General features: G+C 47.7%; 1 protein-coding gene across 1 annotated transcript in view; it reads right to left on the bottom strand.

Annotated features, from left to right (window-relative positions):
• kirrel3b (kirre like nephrin family adhesion molecule 3b) overlaps nt 1-13,744 on the bottom strand; it is a 168,460-nt gene extending 154,716 nt beyond the window's left edge. Inside the window, exon 1 of the mRNA XM_062553152.1 lies at nt 13,628-13,744. Within this exon, the coding sequence (XP_062409136.1) occupies nt 13,628-13,744 (117 nt within the window). The remainder of the gene's footprint in view (nt 1-13,627) is intronic.
• Nucleotides 13,745-22,486: the final 8,742 nt, after the last annotated feature.

Raw genomic sequence — 22,486 nt, 5'->3', positions numbered from 1 at the left:
TTTTCCTCCTCCTTCACAGAGCAAAGGCTCTCTCTCTCTCTCTCTCTCACACACACACACACACACACACACACACACACACAGACACACTCAAAGCTTTGAAAAGGCCTCTTTCGACCATTCACAGATAAGTACTCCATCTCAAACCAATTTTTTTGTCTTTTTTTTGTCAAATGACACGAGATTAGCCATCATCCCATTTCCCCCACGTGGGTCCATGTTTAATGTATGGCAATGATAAAGTCACTTAAATGGATGGCTCTTTTAGCAGCCATTATTGCACAGACCTTTCCCACAAGAAAAGAGAGCCAAGCTTGCAGTGGTGTCAGTGCCAGGCACTCACCTTGACTCACTTACTATGCAGTCAATCAAATGACATCAGCGCGAACAAGACATTTGTTACTGGACCATAACAGATGGCGTGACCTTGTGTAGATGTGAATAAAAGAAGGCGGTCCGCACCGTCGGAATGGGGTGGGGGGGTGGAGACAAGGCCGGTCTCATGCATCATGGCGTTTTTGAAACACACTTTTTTTTTTGTCCCTGCTGAATGCTAAAACGCCGTGTTGATGCTATTTTGGAAGAGGATGGAAATTGCTTTTTGTCTCTCGGCCTATGCGTTTCAGTTTTTTTTGTTTTGTTTTCTGTGTGTGTGTGTGTGTGTGTGTGTGTGTTTGTTTGCTTTTTTTAAGGAATAGAAGTGGGGTTTTCACGCTGAAAATCCTGGCTCGCTGTGGAGAGGCTGACAGTGCATTTAGCGTGGCAGCATAACACATCTCCTAGCAGAGTGAGGACACGCGAGGACAGGCAACTGAGCTTAGCAATGTAAGCTGTCTTTTTAAACATCCATTAAGCCATGTCATGGGTTCTGTCGGAGAGCTCTCACTCCTAGGCCCGTTTTAGAGTGAATTAGGGATTTCTACACACACTGGTTGTTTTTTTGGGGTTTTTTTTGCTTTTTTTTTTTACTGAAAGCACAAGCTTCCCCCCCAATAAGCCTGAAGCTCAGGAGACTGCAGTGAAAAAGCTATCAGCCCATGCTCCTGTGTTTTGTATACATTTAGGGATAAGTTGGCGGAGAGTGCGAGACAGGCCAGGGTGAGTGTGTGGGAGAGAGAGAGAGAGACGTGAGTGTTGGTGAATCCGGCCAAGCGGGCCCCTGATCCCACTCATCCTCCCCCCAAACCCCCACCAACAACAACAACAACAAGCCTCTCACTGGCTCATCCCCACAGAGAGGCGTGCTGCGGTCAGACCAGATCACCGAGAGACTCGGCCTGGACTGATCCACTCACAACATCTGGCAGGCTCTACCCTCTCCCACTTCAGCCATCTCTCCCTCTCTCTCTGCATCTCTCTGCTCCCTCGCTCTCTCTCTCGCTCTGCATCTCTCTCTCTCTTTATCTCGCTCCCTCCCTCCCTTTCTCTCCCTCTCTCTGTATTATGTGCCATTTCTCATCTGTTTCACTGTATCCCCCCTCTCTTTCCACTGGCTCCTCTCTCTCTCTCTCTCTCTCTCTCTCTCTCTCTCTCTCTCTCTCTCTCTCTCTCCACCTATCTCATTCTACCTAACTGCGTTTTTAGCCATGAGAATAAAACAGTAGATAAATAAAACATTTAGCAGCACAAAAAGTCCCCACTTAAAATTTCCCCAGCTTCAGGGATGTAAGTTCCCAAGCTGCTTGGCATAAAAAAAAGCCTCCACTAATCGTGCGGCTGGCTATAACTACAAATCCAACACCAAAAGCACCAAAATGTGGGCCATTGACTGTAACTTACATTCTACAACACAATTAAGGGGAGATCTCCCTACTTGATTTCACGTACAGGGCACATTTGGTGACACAAAGGATGAGCAGGAAAACACTGGCTCGTGAGTAGTTCACCTCTTCGCTCGTTCAAGGGCGAGCCATTTGTTAGTGTCTGCACCGCGGATCCGCTCGTCCATCTCTGAATCACGGCTCCGCCGGCTTTGCTTTCAATAAACAGCGAGTGGTTTCAATCGGAGGCCATTGGTAGAGGTAATTTCCTTCCTTATTTTCCTCCTCCTGGTCTGCCTTTTGGGCTCAGTGCCTCCGGGTCTCTCAAATTATTTTAGATGGAGTGCTGCAGAGGGCAGAGCTGCTGCTGCCACTGCTGCCACTGCTGCCACATGGCCGATGCCCGACGGCGGAGGCGAGCCAACACTCGGAGAGGCAGCTGCGAGACGGGGCCCTCGGATTAAAGCCGAGCGACCGATCAAGATCCGGAATAAACAAAAGGGGGGCAAGCGAAAATAAAGTAGGACGTGATCCAAATGTGTGGCGGAGAGTGGACGCCATTCCCCCAGTGGTTATGGGCTAGGTCCGGCCGCTGCAGTGATGGCATTAGCAGCCGTGGCGAGGAGTGTGTGTGTGTGTGTGTGTGTGTGTGAGGGTTGGGGGGGGGGGTGGGTGCTGTGAGTTTTGGATCAGGCCTTTCCTTTTTTCTGCCTCGCCAAACAAGAGGCAAAAGAGAGTGTGGCCACACAGTCGCCACCGGGGTGTGTTTAATATTCATAAGTGTGCATTGTGAAGGATTAAGTGGAATGTCAAAGGATAATGAATGTCTTCAGCAAAGCCTTCGCTAGCGGCCTTGAAGCTTTCCTGTTGACTGTGTGTGTGTTTGTGTGTATGAGTGTGTGTGTGTATGTGTGAGAGAGAGAGACTGTTTTATTTCATTTCTTTCAAGAAGGATGAGCATGAAAAAAGAAAGGACGGACATAAACAAACGTGTGTGCGTTCCAGTCCTCCTGTCTAATCCCACTTAAGTTCAATATTCTCGGGTGACTTCTGTCTGAGATGGCCCTCAAAAAAAGTAGAAGCTCTCGCTCTAGCTCCGCTATTACTGAAACTCTATAATCAGGAGGGATGAAAGCCATGTGGCCAGACTTACTGTAGCTTTGTGCTGTTTTTGTTGCTCTTCAAGGACAGCAACTTCTCTACTGAGCACTCTAAATAAACTTTTGCTGTGAAAGTTTGAAGAGCATCACACTGTCAAAGCACTGGCAACTGTGCATACAATCCAGTAATCCAATGATAGTGGACATAGAAATTATGACCAGCGGAAAGATTTCAAAGTTGATCCTGGTACATCCTTCAGGAAATCTACGTAAAATGCTGACACTGGCGCTATGCATTCGGAAGGACAAACAACAACGATGATCAGTGTATTCAGCGCAAGTAGATTAATGGCAAAGTGAGACCCAGATCCCATTTCCATGCTGCCTCAAAAACAACATTCAGTCCCAGAGCCCCAACAAAAAGGACCCAGCTGTCTAAGCCAAGCTCTGAGAGCTGCTGTAAATAAGTCACATGTATGTCAAAGTCAGCCCAAAGAGAATAAGAGAACGTCAAGTGCGTGTGAATGGGTGACCACATTACTGGCAACACAGAGATTCACTGATACGCGGAGAGAAGGCACTCAAAAGAAACAGTGTGCGACTTTCCCAGCAAACTGTAAGACTGAGGCGGGCAGCTTTGGCGAAACAAACTGAATAAACAAACACGTTGTTGATAAAAGCCCTCCCGTGAAGCATGGGAGACGGATGGGGCCGAGTGGCGAATCCTCCGCCAGTCCCCTTGGCACTCGAGCCTGCTCCTCCACAGGCCGACAGGCCATCAAACAGATCTTGGGTCTCCAGAGGACCAGCGACAGACAGAGAGAGAGAGAGAGAGAGGAGAGAGATATATATATATAGAGAGAGAGAAGGAAAGAGAGAGAGAGGAAGAGAGAGAAAGAGTAATCCATCTCTGGCAGGTTACAGCTCGTGTTTAGGATTATTTTTGTTTCACTCGGGGTACAACAACAGACAAACGACAAGGCTGTGATCTCGGAAAGATGGAGCCTCAACATGCGCTGGGCTACAAAGGCATGTGCAGGTGTTTCTCTGAGATGTGGCGTGAAGGCACGCTGAGGGCGACAAAAGCATTGCCAAGAACACTGGGGGGAAAACGCCAGAAACCGTTTCGATGGCTGTAGAGTCATCATCAGTCCGGCCCATTCCTGGGGTGTCGAGGTGAGGGGAAATTGGTTCTTTTTCTCTTTTTTTTGCTCCCCCCACCTCCCCTCCTTTTTTCCCCGGGCCTTCACAAGTTTGTTTTCTAACCTCGCCAATCCCAGTGTGGAAGCTGTTGGCCACTGACCTTTCCAGCGGTCATGCTATTGAGCAGCAGGCTTCGGGGCAATAATAAAAGCTGGGCCACTGCTAGCAGATTGGATTCATCAGGCCAGTGTGTCTCAACATTGCTTTCATCCACATGGATCACAATGCCTCTTTTTTTCTTCAATCTTTTTTTGGTTGGTTCAGATCCTGTTCAGGTCTGAAGACAAAGTGTAAAAAAAAACATAATAATAAAAATATTGATGGTCACTTCTATCAAAGGAATGTTGATATAACATGTCCTCTGTCTATACATAAGCAAAGCACAAATTATTCCTGAACAACATATTTGCAAAGCCGGGTGCTGATTTAGTTTTTAGCCACAACAATGCAAAAAGGTCCTGTTAGGGCATGATGAGATTTGAGAAGGAAATAACCCTCTGAGTTAATCCTCGGACCAAAACAACAAAGCAACATATAGCAATTATCGAAAGATACTCTATGCAATGGCATTTTGCCTTGGATATCCTCAGAAATCCACATTCATTACATTTTTTATCCTTTGTCCACATTAATATTCAGATTATGAATATATGATCCTCTCAAAGAAGTGGTTGGGAGGTTTGGGGGAGAAAAAACATGCCTCCATGTTGAATCCATCCTACAGATCTCAATTACTTTGCAGTGTAATATGTTATTTGATATGCCACCGCGGGGGTTGCACCTGCCCACAGTAATTGAGTGATCTCCAGGGGGGTGATTGGAGTTCGCTGGAGGGGAGTGGAAGAAGGAACACTTTGGGGGGGGTGGGCCCTGCTCCTGTGGACGGCGACGTGGGGTGCAACGTGGATTACGGTGGCGGTAAGCTGTAGTGCTGCAGATTGCGAGGATTTAGGGATTTGGTGGGAAGGATTGGCGACTGAGCGTGTGGATGGCACTGAAGATTGAGACCAGATGGCTGTGATTTGGGCGCGATTATCCCCTGGCATTGTCACTGATCTCTGTCGTCCCGTTTCATTTTCCCAGGAAGCGGCGCCTGCCCGAGCCCGGCTCAGCTCGGACACTGAATCAAAGCCCAATCCCACGGCAATGGAGTCTGCTAATGGGGAAGATTTAAGGTGTCTATCCCCCCCTAGTCTGATACCCCCTCCTCTCTACCTCTCCTTCCGTCTTTTTCTGTCTGCCTAGTTCTGTCTCTCTCTCCCTCTTTCTGTTGTGTGCACTTTGGAATCAGACATTCTTTCCATTGTCTCCTTTATCATTGTACATTCCATCAGCCATATAATCTCCAGCCATCTTATTTCTGGGTTTCCAAATCAAAGGTTACTGTCACATCTAAAACTCAATGGTACCCTATTCCCCATTTCCCCTCTCTTAATCCATCATTGAGCAGGGCCAACGAACGAAGAAATCACAGAGAGAAGATTTGGAGGCTATGCGATTCCATTATTTCGATCTAAAATTTGTTTTGTAAACCAATTACAGTCTTGAGCTGAATGCTGCATTGACCTCATCCACGTCTGTTTCTGGGTACAAATAACAAAGCCATTCAAAACAAATATAGGATAACATTCATTTGGATACCAAGAGATCAGTGTGTTTTTTCTGGTGCGTAGCACTGCAAGTTGCCACTGACTTCAAATCCCATTAATACACTACCAGAGGAGCAGCTAAACTAGTCAAACAAACAAACAAAATAAAACCAATCAGTCTGAAAATGTCTGCTGTAAAGTTTATCTACACAGTGAGTGGAACCCCTCTGAGAAATCGTTTAAGCTTCGTCTGCCATATATACAGGGCCGCACTCTCCATCAAGCACGACTGGGCACCCCCTTAAACCAGGTCAAGTCAGGGTCAGCAAATCTTTTCCACAGAAGGCGGCTAAAACAGGGTTAATCCACTCCGTGTCTGCCCTCGTATGGGGTCTCCTAATCTGAGTGCTCCATTTAAATGCCAGCCGAGGTTAACTTGAAAGCTGTGGGGATAGACACGTTCAAAATGGCCATTGCTTATGGAGCACACACACACACACACACACACACACACACACACACACACACACACACATTACACACACATTATACACACACACACACACACACACACATTTATGTACATAAACACACTGACCCTAAGTGAGCACTAAGCATAGCAAATACCTCCAAAGCCATTACTCACTGATGGAGGTAGCCTGTTTAAAACATGCAACCATACAGCTTGATGTGCCACTTAGTATGACACAACACATGCAGATGCTGTTTAAGCTGAAACTGCTCTGTACTGAGACCACTGGCAGCTTGCAACCACTACTACACTACACCCCTGTCTCGCTATAGGGGCATAGAAGTGATTGGCATTGGGCAGAGAGAGCCACCTCATAAACAAAGTACTGTATCTTTAATCTTATAGGGCTTTTCAATCTCAAGTTTGAAATGATAATCTTACAAAGAAATATAATGTCAAGCTCAAATTCAATGATAGTCAGTATCCAATTAGCATTTGTTTTTCACAATGTGGTCCACATTAGTCGCTGTCACTCAAATCTATGGCAAATGGGAAGGCTAATCATGCCTTCAATTCAAGTCAATTTCATTTCACAAGCGTCAAAACATTACACATCTCATGGTGCTTTACAGAGTGTTAAACATTCAGAGAGTCTTCTTAACAACTTCAAAAGTGCCCACCTGCCATTAACAGCCTCGGTGTACCTGTAAAATGTCTATTTATGGTCCTCATTTCTCTCTAGAAAACAACATTTTTATTCAGCGAGGGGTAAACTAATCGACTATTCTAGCATTGTATACAAATGAATGGCTGCACATCAGGGGTCTCCAGTATACATCTGTGCTGTTATGTGCACGCCTTGTTTCCATACTGGCAGGGGGGACGTGGGTGGGTATACAGCTTTGTGTGTGTGTGTGTGAGAGTGTGTGTGTGTGTGTGTGTGTGTGTGTGTGTGTGTGTGTGTGTGTGTGTGTGTGATGTGATGTGCGAGCCCATTCATCTCCAGGGGCCCTATGGGGGGGGTGTGGGTGACGTGTCGCAGGATTTACAGTGCCACGCCATGGTGCTCCCTGGCAAAGCCTGCGTGATGAGCAAGTGCCATCCTGTGATGTACTGCCCAGGTGGCCGATGGGAGAACGCTTGGCTGAGCAGAGAACAGTAAATCTGGCTGACTCTCGCCAGCTAAGTAACTGGGAAAAGCCTGGAGGCTCCTCTTGCCTCCCCGCCACTGCCCCCCGTTCCCCTTCACCCCGCCAAAACCCCTCCTCTGGAGAGCCTGCGAGAGGTAAGTCGACACGAGCCTGCTTTGAGTCAAAGTGACTGGCTGCCTTTTCAACAAATTTAGTTTCAATAGATTTTCACTATATGTATTCAGCATGTGTATTATATAACACTGAATTAGACTCTCAAGTGAAATGATGCAGCTTGTCTGTATTTTAAGATCTGTATTTTTTTTTCGGCATTCTCTTTTTCTCCCCTTGCGGAGACACACCAACTCTTCAGAGTCGTTCAATTTCAACGGACTCCACTCATGATAAAAAAAATTATTCAGTCTTCAGCAAAAACACATTATGAAGAGTGCACTGTTGCAGGCCTACTGCTTCAACACAAAAGGAGAGCGTTCTGCTAGTTGCGTCGCATAACCCAAACAGATCGTCTCGGAAGGTCATCAGTATACAGAGTGCTGCCTGTGTGTCTTGGCTTGAATGAGACACTACTTTGCCATGCAACACATTTGCTCCTTCATGCTTCGCCTTAATGAGTTTTACCTCAAAGCGCAAGCTCTGATTGAATAAGCCAAGCCTGAATAAAGAGTCTCGTTCAAGGCAAACACTGCTCTCTTTACAGAATCTGGTTGTCTCAACACTGACTGTTTGTGCCCTTGTGTCTTCTGTCAACCGGGCATTGTCCTGCCGAAGTGAATAGTTTAAGGCGCCCCTTGTGCCAATGTGTGCATTATGCCTCCACAGAGAGAAAGAGAAACACACAGACTTGGAATGTTGTTGGCAAGGCGGACATGGTAAGCGCTCCAACGCCGGTCACTTGGAGACCTTTTGCAATTGAAACGCTCCTCAATTCCCGTTGTTGTTCCAGTGCTGAACGGGGCCATGAGAACCCAGCTGGCAAACAAGGCCGCTCTGACCCATGCTGGACCCACATGGCCTCCCTGCCTGCTGCGGGAGACAAGAGATGGCTCCACTCCCTGCGTTCCCTTGACACGTTGCTTGTTTCGGGGGGGTGTGTGGGGGCGGGCGGGGGGGGGGGGGGGGGGGGGGGTAAAAGAGGGACAGCGTTGCATCCACTCCTCGAGGAGGGCACTGAGCTGAAAGAGATGGTGTGGTATGTTGGCATCGCTGCCACATTGTATATGCCAGATCCCCTTTGCCATCTGACAGCAGTGGTCTATTCAGGGGCTTCACACACACACACACACACACACACACACACACACACACACACACACACACACACACACACACACACACACACACACACACACACACACACACACACACACACACACACACACACACACACACACACACACACACATACAAACACTCTCACACTTAGGCCGAGAAACTAAATGGCTATTGTGTGCCTGAGAGGCAGAAAGGGGCAGTGCGAATCGAAACATTGGCATCTTTGTTGACATGGCACCAGAAGAAACATGAATGTGGCGGATGGCAACCAAACAATTTCATGTTTTCTTTTTTTTTCGCGTTGTTTTGTGATCTCATGCCCATTAAGTGTATAGGAGCAAAGAAGCAGAAAATATATATATATTTTTTCAATTCTGTATGAAGATTATATTAGAATGTGTTGTGATATAAGAGAGTGCCACGGAGTCAGAAGCCGTTTGAAAGATTAAAACTCTGATCAAAGGTTGAAACTTCCCACTGCTTGAACCAACCTTCACCATGAAGAGGGTATGACAGAAAGAGAGAGAGAGAGAGAGAGAGAGAGAAAGAGAGAGAGAGAGAGAGTGCGAGAGGCAAGAAGTAGACTAAGTGGTGAAGAGCACGCCTTTAAGTTACGCCTCTTTGAAAAAAAAAATATCTTTTCAAAACAGCATGTTGTCGAAACAAATTGCAACAAATGTGAAAACAAAGACATGTTTGTCAGAGTTGGAATACGGCGTGCTAGTCAAAAGCCACTGGATAAAGCTTGTCTGCTACAAAGACAGGGTGTGTACTGTGTGAGGGGGGAAATAAAAAGAAATTGAAAGCCTCATGACTGTGTTGAATGGATCTCATCAAAGGACATGCTCATAGCAAAGGCGTCAGCGTTCAAAGGCAGTAGATGCCATGTAATGTTTTGTTGTATCTGCAGACACCATGTATCTTTTTGTGGTTTCTGAAAGCCATCTCTCTCTTTCTCTCTCTCTCTCTCAGTTTGATTCTTGGATGCGGGTGAGAGAGGGCGAGCGAGAGCGAGAGCGTGAGATCCGAGCTGCAGGGCATCGTACTCCAGTCTCCGGCTCAATTTCCAGTTAAATGACTCTTAATTCAAAGTGGCCTCTGTTCTGGGAGCATGTCGAGGCATTTAGGGATTAGCGCTTAGCACTGGCGATGCACCGTGACCTTCTGGCCTAGGTACTGTGGAGGAGGGTGCACAGTGGGAGAGACAGAGAGAGACAGAGAGAGAGAGAGAGAGAGAGAGAGAGAGAGAGAGATGAGGCCATGCAGAGCTGAGAGAGAGAGAGAGAGAGAGAGAGATGCTTTTCGGTTGCTTCTCACTTCCCTTTCTCCTCCCTCCTACTCTCCTCCTCTCCTACTGGGAGCGTTGTCTTCCCTGCTAATGATGCCCCCTTCACCCTGGCCTCGTTGGCGCGCGCACTCGCCTTCGCACAGACGGCAGCGAGGGCATCCAAGAGCAGACATCAGCCCTCCTCCCGTTAACAAAGACGGAGGAAAAAGGGCGCCAGAGCATCTGCGGGCGGAGAAGGTTTATGCTTTTTTTCTTTCTTTCTTTCTTTTTTTCTTTCTCCGCATGTCTCGTGCGCAAGCCGAATCCTCGCGCACGGCCATTTTTTTTTCCGAATCGGCCGAGACTTCGCAGCTCTTAGAACCCGTAAAACCGGCGCTTTTTCACCACGAAAAAAATGCGTTTCTCTATCTTTCTCTATCTTCTCACTATCCGGACACAGTCCGCTGATCAGAGGATAATCGGGGGACGGCAGAACTGTGCCCAATGGCGGAGCCACCTCCACCAACAATGCATCATCTGTTCTAACATCAGGCGTCTGTTTTGACCCCTGCTTCCCTCTTCATGATGACGCCCTCACTGCATGGGCGATACGTTTTTTCCGTCCTCGCCTTGAAGACCCGTGACACCATTAGCCGTCGTTTCCCAGGGCTTGACAGAGCACTTCTATATCAGGGGCCTTTCAGTCGCCCCAAATCACGTGAACTTTAAAGGGGCCAGACTGTCTTGATGGTGCTAGAAGCAGAAGATGCTCTTTTAGACCTCCTGGGTCAGGTAGAAAAAGTGCGAGTCTGATTTAGCTGTCATGTTGATACTTTTCTATGTATTTATTAATTCATTATTTATTGTGTTCGGTGAGGTTTTTTTTTGTGTTATTCATTTATTTATTTATTTATTTATTTAGGGCGACGGGGCGCAACAAACACACGCTCTCTCCCGGCCCTGCACTGATTCAATTTCCCAGCTCTCACTCCCGCCCATGTGACTTAATCGGCTTGACAGAGTCTCTCAGCCTTGGGGAAACTCTCCTTCCTCCAGTTTCCTCCTCACACACACACACCACACACACACACACACACACACACACGCATACACACACACACAAACGCTCACACACACACACACACACACACACACACACACACACACACATACCACCACCGCCCCCTTCCTTTCCTTCTCCTCAAGTTTGTGCCTGCCGTGACAAACACGCAGTGGCACTGTTCGCCGCACCGCACTTCCGTTGGAGCATCTCCGCACTCAAACACGCACGTATGCGGAAGTCGTACTCGCTCAATCACACACACACACACACACACACACACACACACACACAGAACGCACCCTTCTCCCCTGTCTCCCCCCTGCACCCTTCCCTCTCCCTTTCTCTTTGTCTTAATTGAATATGCTTATGCAGGCACAAAAGCTTGCAGGCATCCACAAAAAAGTGTTTCAGCCAGCTCTTTTACCCCAAGAGGCCGTTAGAAGATGTTTTCATCTCCTGTATGGCAATATAGCTGTACAGTGCATTCTGGTTCACAGCTATAGGACTTGCACACAGAAAACTCTCTCTCTGCTTCATCGTAAGGGGCTTCTTGGCCATTTGAGGATCCTCACTGGCACTCCTTCATATCTTTCTTTCTTGTGTGTGTGTGTGTGTGTGTGTGTGTGTGTACAGTATGTGAGTGTGTATGTGTGTGTGTGTGTGTGTGTGTGTGTGTGTGTGTGTGTGTGTGTGTGTGTGTGTGTGTGTGTGTGTGTGTGTGTGTGTGTATGTGTGTGCATGTGTGTGTGTGTGTGTATGTGTGTCTGTTGTTCTGTGGACTGTAGGGATTTAGGACAAGAGAAAGTGCAAATGGAAACTTCACCAGAGTAAACAGCTCAAGCTCTTTGGTTATAAATAGGGTGGCTCTTGCCTGCTCAACTCCTAAATTGCCTTTTTATGGCGCAAAATCTTTTTATTATTAATATCAGTTAAGATCAGCACTAACACGTTTTCATGACTGAGGAGAGAGAGAGGGAAAAAAAACCTGCCGTTAAAGCCAGCATTTAACGAGGTTGGACAATATTAAACATTAAATTGGATAGATGTGAGCAGTGAAAAAAAGCCCCATAGCAATTCGCTCTTTTTTAAAAAATTATGAATCTGTCTTTATTGTTCCGCTCTTCATGGCTCATCCATTTGACCTTCCGGAACCTTTGAAGCTAAAACCAAGGCCAGCGCCATGTTTGTGTTGCTTTTTAGCCCACGGGCCTCTTTCTCCCTGTTGAATTAGAGGAAACAATCCTCACACATGTCAGTAGCCATTTAGACCGAAAGAGCAGGCTACTGTACATTAGCCCTTTTTCTCTCTCTCTCTGTCTCTCTCTCTATCTCTCACTATCTCCATCCATCTCCTCCTCTCTCTCTTACTTACTTTCTCCAACCTCCTATCACCATCTCGCAATGTGATTACAGTCTTAGCATCCCCTCGCCCCCACACACACACTCCCACCCCACCCCACCCCACCCCTACTCCAACCCACACCCCAAACCGCTCCAAGCGTTTTCCCATCCACAGGGGCGGCATGCATGGTGCCCCCTTTCTCTCCCCCCTCCCACCATGACCTGAGTGTCTGATGGGGGGGGGGATCCGAGTGGGAGGTTATCACGCTGATTGCCCCTGACAAACTCTCCCCAGACGCCCCGTTTCCCCTTTCCCTTCCCATTTCCAGACGTTCCCTTCCACATGTCTAAGCATTTTAATGACATATGCTCGCAGGCTTTCTGCGGCTGTATTAGCAGAGCGTGCCTACCTCAGAGCTAAGACTGTTTGTTGGGGAGTGGGCTCTTGCATGTGTGCGGGGTTGTGTGTGTGTGTATGTGTGTGTGTGTGTGTGTGTGTGTGTGTGTGTGTGTGTGGAGGGGAAGGGATGATAGAGAGATGAATGAAAGGATGAGAAAATAGGAGATTGAAGCGAGAGAATGAGGGATGGATGTGGGCAGTAGGAAGATGGGGGGGGAGAGGCAGCGTTATGAGTTATGTATGGGGATTCTCTCCCGATTTTCCGTTTTCATTATAAATAATGGCGAAAATGAAAACACATTTTCCTTTTCAAAGTGGTAATTTGCCTTTGTAATGGCAAAGTCTTTTCATCCTCTCCCTCTCTCTCTCCGCGCCCCTCCTCTCTCCATCCATCTCTCTTTTCATCAGGCTTTATCTGCCTCCCTCTCTCATCTGTATCTCTCTCCCACAAGCTTGCTTTCTATCTCTCTCTCTCTCTCTCTCCCTCCTCCATTCCCTGGCTGATAATTTCCACTTTATTTCCATTAGGCTGTTTGTTCACAGCGGTCTGTCGCTGTAATTTATTAGCACTGTCGCTCTAACTGATGCATCTCAGCCTAGCCATCCCCCCCAACCCCCCCCCCCCCCCCCCCCAAACACACACACGCACACAAACACACATATGTTTGTACACACAGAAACATACCCATAGACACACATGTCACTGTACTGCACAAGCATGTGCATCCACCACAACACACACACACACACACACACACACACACACACACACACACACACACACACACACACACACACACACACACACACACACACACACACACACACACACACTGCAACGTCATTGCCATCCTCCTTCATGGAGAGCTGCCCTACATAATATGCTTTTTTTCCCCTCGTGCTCTTGCGGGGGGATATGACAGTGCGAGCGGAGCAGCAGTGGCGGCGGGGTGCGGAGCGGAGCGGAGCGGCCTCCCCATGGCCCAGCGCGGGGAGCCGGTGACGGCACAGCGGCCTGGTGGCGGCGCTCGACGCTCGGGCACACGGCGCCCGCCTCACCTCCTGGGACCTCCAGGTTGAAATCTGGTTCATGCCTCAGTGGGGGCCACCACTGCTCCGAGTCCATCATTAATTCAGAGCTAACAACTCTCTCTCTCTCTCTCTCTTTCTCTCTTTCTATCTCTATCTGCCTCACTCTATCTATATCTCAATCTATCTATCTCTTTCAATCTATCTATCTCTGTCTCCGCCTTTCTCCTCTCTTTTATTTATTTATATATTATTTGTGTTTGTGTGTGTGTGTGTGTGTGTGTGTGTGTGTGTGTGTGTGTGTGTGCACGCGGGCCAGGGGAGGGATCAGTGTTGCGTGTAGCCACTTGCAGCCCAAGATGTAATGCCACATGTCATGCCACATGGCCCTTGAGAGGGCAGCTCATGAGGCATGTAATGCCTCCCCGCGTTTGTGGCATCTGTTTTCCAAGAGAGAGAGAGAGAGAGAGGGAAAGAGAGACAGAGAGGGAGAGAGAGAGATGGAGAGAGAAGGGAGCATGATAAATGAAACTGAAATGAAGTGAAAAGTGAGCAAGCGGGCGTCTGATCATGTGGCTCAAAATTATTATTATTTTTTTCCGTCTCTTTTTTGAAAGCTGGAGTCGTTTTTTTTTCTCTCTCTTCTCTCTTACACTTCAAGACTCGTCGTTCGTCTCTCCTTTCTCATCTTTCCTCCCTTAGATGTCTCACTCTAATGCCCGGGACGCAAGGGGTTATGTATGGAGAAACTGTCATTTGTATTACACATGTTCCAAGTCATCATCCCATCTCATTAGAGGGGATGCACATCAGGGTGCCTTTTTATAGCGCAGACATGTCCTGTGCGCTTGGCCCCCTTAATTGGACCGCAGTCTTTTGATGGGCCTGCTTTTCAATTCTCACCTCGCCTTGTGCCAGATAGACAGGTCTCGTAGAAAGGTGTTGGACCAGGACTGCAGGCAGTGTTGCCATCGCTTTTTTTTTTTTTGCTGAGAAACGGTCTGAATGGGGCGGAGGCATCACAAAGACACTCTTGCAATGTTCCCGTGCTCATCTTTCACCCTGGATGCTGGCTCTCTGACTCTTCGGCCGCCGCCTTTATGTACGATGGCTACAAGATGAAAGGCTCTTGTTTGGAAGCCCTCAAAAGAGTGGCTAAGGCCCTGAAAGTCCCCCCCCCCCCTTTCCACCACCACCACCTCTACCTCTCTCTCTCTCACTCCCTCTCTCTCATTTTTTTGTCTCAGACCCCTTTATTTCTCCATTTCTTCCAACTCGCCGTTTCAGAAGCTGAGCGCGGTGGTGGAGTAGGTTTAGTGTAGCTCTTTCATATCTTGTTTGAAGAAAGGACAATGGAGGGGCCCGGGCACGGCCGCGACCGGCACGACTATTTCTTATTACCGCTGTCCTTGAGCTTTCGTCGAGCAAAAACCAGTGTGTGTTGTCTCGTAAGCAAGGTGGGAGTACTGCATCTGTGCCAGTAGGCACAAACATACACACTCACACACACACACACACACACACACACACACACACACACACACACACACACACACTTACACTGATTGGTAATTTTGATACCACCGATGAATGAAGACCCTAGGTATGAAAAATAAGGAATGCCGTTTTACTTAATGGAATATTGAACATAATGCACTATTCCAGTTTCTCTCAACGCTCACAAAGACAGGATAAGCATGCTTGAAGAATACTGACGTTCCAACCAGCTTTTTTAGATGACGACAGAAAGAAAGAAAACAAGAAATGTGAGGCACATGAGCATTTCTAGCGTGCCTCAATTGTGAAACATTTACTTCTGCTGATGAAAGTAGCCCCAGGAACTCGGACTCGTTCATTCTGGACCTGGACCGGATCCAGAGCCACTAACCGGATTCTCACCCCGGTGACGCGCTCGTCCATCTGGACGAGGGTCTGCGAGCGGCGGGAGGTTCGCAGATCCAGAGATAATTTGATTCGCTCCCCGTGTCGCGCGCCTCCCAAAAACCAGTCTATCACTTGGCTGGAGTCTCTGTGACCTGATCCGGGAAAATGAGCTTTTAATGAATAGAGCTCCGCAGCAGCAAAGGTCATCGGCACCGGGACGGGCCGGGGCGGATTGACGGCGATATTGTGACTCCCGATAGGAAATCCTCTCAAAATAATATCCCTGTAATATCTAAGATTATAGTGTCTGACTGGTTGCTTTGCTAATGTCATTTGGCATCTGGAAACTATTTAACACATCCCACGGCAGTCACGGCTGCCAGGAGCGGGGCCAAATAGAATGATATTCCAGTTCCTCTGTGCTGTGGTATTCACGCAGAGTTATTTACATCCATTCTACCACTCTGTTGACGCCGCGACACATCCATCACAAGGATGAATAATTTCAAAATGGAATCTACATTCGCCACGGTAAAGCTGTTATGATTTGCAAACAATAGGCGATAATAAAATTAGCATACAAAGGAAGCAGAAGAGGGGAATCTCTTACGTTCACTCACTCACACACACATATTGCACATCAGCCCCGAGGATTACCATAGGCATCGACTGATACCTCTAATTTGTGACAGCAATCCCTTTTTCGCCGTGCGTTTTCTCTTTTATGTGGTGAGATAGCTGTGTTTACCTGCAGAGGTATTGTACTGCGATGTTCTTAATCAGACAGCAATGAGATAACATGGCCTTTTGGAAAGGCAAGAAAATCCCCCCAGAGTCTTCCTGGAGAACTGGAGCAGTTGGCTTACCTAAATACCTCACATCGCTATCCTTTGCTATTCGCTGGTGCCATTTCCTTTCTTCTTTATGTTACCGTTTTGTTCCCCCAGCTCTTTCTGCAGACGTAGCAACCTTACTCTCTGAAGCAACCTTACTCTCTGAAGCACCCCCCCCCCCAAACAAATGGCAAAACAAACTGAGAGGAAATGGACAGAAACACTTTCTCAGGTGTTACCTGGTAGTTAGCGCCCAAACTGCAAGTCAAATTGCAGCAGGAGACCTAGAGTGCTCTATTCTCCTTCGGGTCCCTCCTCACCTGTTACTGTGAAAGCATGGTATTATCTGTGTGTGTGTGTGTGTGTGTGTGTGTGTGTGAGAGGGTGTGAGGGGAGGAGGGGAGGAGCGGGGTTGCAGGTTGGGTGCGGGCAGATGGATCATTTATAGTTATGTGATTCGCTTTTCCTCTAAAGCCCATCCCCTTGACCAGGAGAGAGACACATTGACCACACACTCAGCGTCGGCTATCAGACGGCTATCTGGCCCTGACATTATATCTTTTATATGGCTACAGTCCACTCATCTGTCATTATATGGGCCTCCCTGGTAACATTATCACTTCAGATAAGGATACAATAAACTGCCGTGCCTTTTAAGGCACTCTTCCTCTAATCCAATCTTTGACACTCAGTGTGTTTATCACTGGCCTCCTGGAGAAGACCACCCCCCCCCCCCCACCCCAACACGCACACACACACACACACACACACACACACACACACACACATACAGTATACACACGCACGCACGGACGCACACACACCCTCTCTCTCTCTCTCTCCCTCCACTTTCTCCATCGTTATATCCAGTAATGGACGAAGGCCCCTATTCTCCATAAGTGTTTGTTAACCCCTTCACAGGTATAGTGGATGCTCCAGGGCCCCCTGCGAAAGAGGTTGAGGTGAGGGAGGGAGTGGCGTGGAGGGGTTGATTAAATTCGACTTAAGTGGTGTGTCTTACACCGGAGTCAGCAGCGAGCCGCGCGCCATTTAGCGCTGGTCCGGGGCCAAGAGAGAGCGAGGGGGCCGAAGCAACGGCGGTGTGACTCTGTGATTTTCACTAATGTCCCGCGGGGGATTGAGCAATGACCACTGCCGCTTCACCCGGGAGGCCAGCCAGATTGAAACCCCTGCCAGACCGCTTGAAAGGATGGCAAATCATTTAACCGCGCAATCGCATATTAGCATTTTTCACTGGGCGCGCTGCAAGTGGATGGGAGAGAGAGAGAGAGAGGGAGAGAAAAAGAGTGAGGGGGGAGAGAAAGAAAGGAAGGAAGAAAGGGGGAAAGAAAGAATAAAACTCCGATATAGAATTCCTGTTCAGCTCAGCGTGAAAAGGACGCCGGCGTTGTGAAAAGTAATAAACAAGCTCACAACCACAAAATGAGAGAAAAAAAAAAACGATGAAAAAAATAACACAACTTAAAATTAATTAGAGCTTAATTTTTCTGTTCTTTCTGCCTCGCTCGCACATGTACAAATCCCACTCAAAGCGCCACGGTATCAGAGGCAGGACATGAAGAGAGATGTTTGCCAATAACCATGCCACAGCTTGTGGCCAGCGTCCAGCGCTCGCAACATAAATTCCCCGGGCTTGTGTAGGTGTGCAAGGGCCGATTCAGAGAGTATGCTAAACGGTTATTACTGCGTATAAAAATAGCCCCCCATTGTTCCTCTGGAGTGAGCTCACAAATGCCACCTTTTAGAAGACAAATGGCTATGATAGATGGAGCAGTCCTAAGTGGTTCTCTCTACTTTTCAAATCACTTCAGATAGACCATGCATATGCACAAAAAAGTGGGGGCAGCCTTTTTTTTTTTTCTCCTCCTGAATTGCCGATGCAACAGATGGGATTTGAAATCATAGGCAATGAGGCACAGAGAAGAGAGAGTTGGAGACGGACCCTGACGGTGAGATGTAGCAACATTAGAGTGACAGTTGAGCTGAGCAGCTCCCTCTACAGGCAGAGGGTGGAAAAGGGACGGCATGGGTGGAGGAGTGAGAACACAACACAAAACACACAGCAGAGAAGCGGCGCTAAGCACACACCATCACACAAGCTGCATCAAAATTCAGTGCCACGGGCTTTGTGGTTAAGTCGTCTGTGGTGGTGGTGGTGGTGGTGGTGGTGGTGGTGGGGAGGCCCGATGGGAATTCGGCCGACGCGCGTTTTCGAACGGAAAAGCCTCCTGACGACGTCTGACACGCCTGGATTGCCCTCAACAAACTCCGCAATTAGGCCGTGAGAAGCTGGCCTCTCGCCAGGCCTGACAGGGAGATGGGTGTGTGTGTGAGTGTGTGTGTGTGTGTGTGTGTGTGTGTGTGTGTTTGTGTGTGTGTGTGTGTATGTGGGGGGGGGGGGGGGGGGGGGGTAGTGGTGGGAGAATCACCACCAACAACCCTTCTCTGAGGAAAACAACCCAGACAGCCAAACTTCTTCCACTGGCAGCCCCTCAAGCTGAGTCTTTGTTAGATAACTCCAGTTGCATAAACCCTTTTCTGGTTTCGGATGTGGGCAAAACCGAAACTCGTTTGATGCCCGCGTGTTGAGAGTGAGCACTAGAGATCCTTAGTGTAGTGGTAGGCTTCTTTTATTTTGGTTTCCTCTCTCAATAGAGAGGACAGTGTAATGACCGTTTGTTTGAATGCGAAGACGACGGTTTGGGACCCCGCGCCCTTCTCTCAACGAAGCGTCTCTCTCAGATCGCCCCGAAGATCAAACGAGGAGGCTCAGACCGTGGCGCTTTCCAAACAATTATCCCCAGCTCCCATGGTGAAGGTGCTCCATGCTGTTTACCAAAAACTGGAATTAACAAGCAGGAATGACACACACACACACACACACACACACACACACACACACACACACACACACACACACACACACACACACACACACACAGACACACACACTCACATATACACACACACGCTTCATTCTGCCTTTTCTTGAAACACACTCAAAGTGCTGCCACGAAGTCGCCCAATTGCGTCCTCTTAGGCGGATAACAGGGGCACCGTTGGCCCTTTTTATGGCAGCTATTGTTCCCCCGGGGGGGAGGCTCCGCTATTGTAACACAAGCCCGGGCTATTGTGTCGATAGAGACGCCCGCGTTTATCCGGCGCGCAAGGTGCTCCCTTTCCTTCCGAGTGTTTCCCACAAAGAAGTTAAAAGGCTGATTTGCATTTATATTGCCGTTCAAAGCTCAGTACTGTAATTGGTGTTGCGCGGTGATGCGCCCTGCCTCCTGTGCCGCGCAGACATACGTGTGGCTGGCCCTGCGTGTGCAATCGTAAAAAAAAAAGCACTCTGTCTCCCGCGTGTTTTGTTAAATATCAGCGGCGGAAGAAGTGAGAGAAGAAGAAGAAGGTGGGTAAGGTAGAGAGATGAAGGTATGTGTGACTGTGGGGGGGGGGGGGGGGGGGGGGGCATTGCTTGGAGAGGGGGTGGTGGATGGGGGGAGGGAGGAGGGGGGTGAGGGTGTGCGACAGCCAAGTTCATCCAGGTGTAATATTGCGCTGTCCCAGAAACTTCCAGCAAACCACTCTCCAGCCGTTATCAGATCAGCAACCCAATTCCTCAAGTGCCGCCCGCGCCGCAACACGAAATACATCTTCCCACCTTCCCTTCCAACGCCGCCCGTAACAATCCTGTCAGCGCATTTACTGGCTGGTTTACTCACAAAACACTCCAGCCGCTTCGGCAGGATACACAGCATTATATGGGCTGCTCTCCACTCTGCGAGGACGACATGCGATTTACTAAAGGCAGGAACAGCACAGACGCGCACACACGCACACACACACACACACACACACACGTACACACACACACACACAACAAACTCACAACCACACACACAACCACACAACCACAACAACTGAGCTGATTGCTTTTTTCCATCCTCCTCCAATCCACCTCAACAAAAAGAAGAAGAATACAAAAAAAACACTACATATACAGTAGGCAACCTTTAGCAGGTGTGTTTTCACAAGCCGCGCCAGACCCGGCTCAGACATTCATGTTCGCTCGGCGGACAGATGGTCAAACAATGGCGTCGAGAAGTGCCTGGGTTCTCCACAGAAGCTTGTAATTACACAGAGCGAGAGAGAGAGAGAGGGTGTGGAGATAAGGGCCTGTGTCTGCCGTGTGGCTTCAAGTGACACTTCATACATACAGCAGGAGGGGGGGACCACAAAGCATAGAAAATGAGAAATACAGTTTTTTCCAATCGTTTGTACACAATTTTGAAAACGGGGCTCTTTTTGTCTAAACACATCACACAATTAACCAAACACAACACCTAATCAGCAGAACATAACAGATTGTTAGCAAAATGAAATATTTCTGTCAAAACAATAAACACATTGATAAAACCTTATACTGTTCTCATATCACTAACACATTCTTTGAATGATTCCACACTGTCGCTATCTTATACACACCAACACAATAAATTCAAAACACATCTGTAAAAACCCTCTTCCAATATATGGATGTTATTCAGACATATTGTTTGAGAGCAATAGGATAATTTAGATGACAAAAATATTTTGATGAACCCTCATCAAGCAATGCACAAAACTGCTGCTGCAGACAGTATTTCTTTCTTTCACTGTACCATTCAGTTACAGTGACAAGTCAATCAACAGAAAATGGCAAAATTATTGTTCTTACTACTGTAAAGTGTAGAAAAATAAAAAATTGTACACAAATAAAAAGTACTGTACACTTACAGTCACTGAAGAAAAACTAAAGCAACAATACAAACAAGTAACAACAATACATAATACTCTAATCATCTCTCTGTCTAGCTGGATCAGGCCATAAGAGTTCACCACATCACAGGCTATGGGTGCCTCTCATTTGGGCTTTTATACATCCTCCCTCGCACCTCTGGCCTCGATCCTCACTGATCGACATAAAGAATGATGGGGCGAAAACAATGGGAGAGTCTATCCAGTGTTAGTTATAGATCAGTGGGAACGCCCCTCGAGGATCGAGCATAACACACCTGAGTGCTGCGTTTTCAATTTTGCACATGTGTGCTTACACACCTGGTGGATGTGATATTTCAATTTGTTCATTAGTGTGGTCATTGGCAAGCCAGGGCTCTATAATGAGAAGGAAGTACCTAACAATCTTTATCTGTGTCTAAGGTGTGAAAATGTGTTTTACGTTTTGACATTCACTGTGTGTAATGTTTCGCAAAAAGTGTGAAGCTGAATTTGTGCTTACTGTTGTACTACTCTGCGCAGGCGTTTTGCTTCTTAAGTGTTAAGTATTGTTAACTGTCTGTTAATCTTAATTTTAGTGTGTAAACGATTGGAAAAAACTGTAATACTACTCACATTGCTGGGTGATGCAACAAATATTTCTATTCCAAATACACAATGTTGCATGTTCTTATAGTCTTCTGGACATTATGAACACTGTAAACATGCAGGGCCCATATATGTTCCATTGTACAGAGCTGCAGTGCATGCAGATACAATATACCCAGTGCATGGTAAACACATCAAATCAATACTGTATAGCAATGCTTATGACCTCATAACGACACATGAACCTGACCATTCACCTCCAATCCTCAGAGTTCCATTCAGATGTCAAACCAGTTGAATAATACACTCACTCAATGAGACAACATTCAATTATTTATTGGTTTAACAAGCAGCACCCCCCCCCCCCACACACACACACACACACACACACACACACACACTCATCAACACACACTCCTCTAGGCCTGCCATACAGTACATCCACCCACATGCCGAGAGGAAGGCATTGCTTATGAGCAGCTGTGCAGCGCGAGCGGTGAGGAACGCCCTCCCTTCCCTCCCCCGGCAACACTTTCCACAGAGAGGAGTGGAGCTGCATAGCGCTGCCGTTGTTCCTGTGCATTAGACTGCAATTTAGAAGCCATTAATCCTTTCTATAATCTGTCAGAAAAAAAAATCCCTTTGCTCTTAATATACCCCCCCCACACACACACACACACACACACTTACTCACCCACACACACACCACCCTCCTTAGCCCCCACCTTCAACGCACC

Source organism: Sardina pilchardus, chromosome 13, assembly GCF_963854185.1.
Source record: "Sardina pilchardus chromosome 13, fSarPil1.1, whole genome shotgun sequence".
In the NCBI taxonomy this organism is placed as follows: Eukaryota; Metazoa; Chordata; class Actinopteri; order Clupeiformes; family Clupeidae; genus Sardina; species Sardina pilchardus.
The sequence above is the reverse complement of the archived record's forward strand: the minus strand, read 5'-3'. Positions and strand labels throughout refer to the sequence as shown.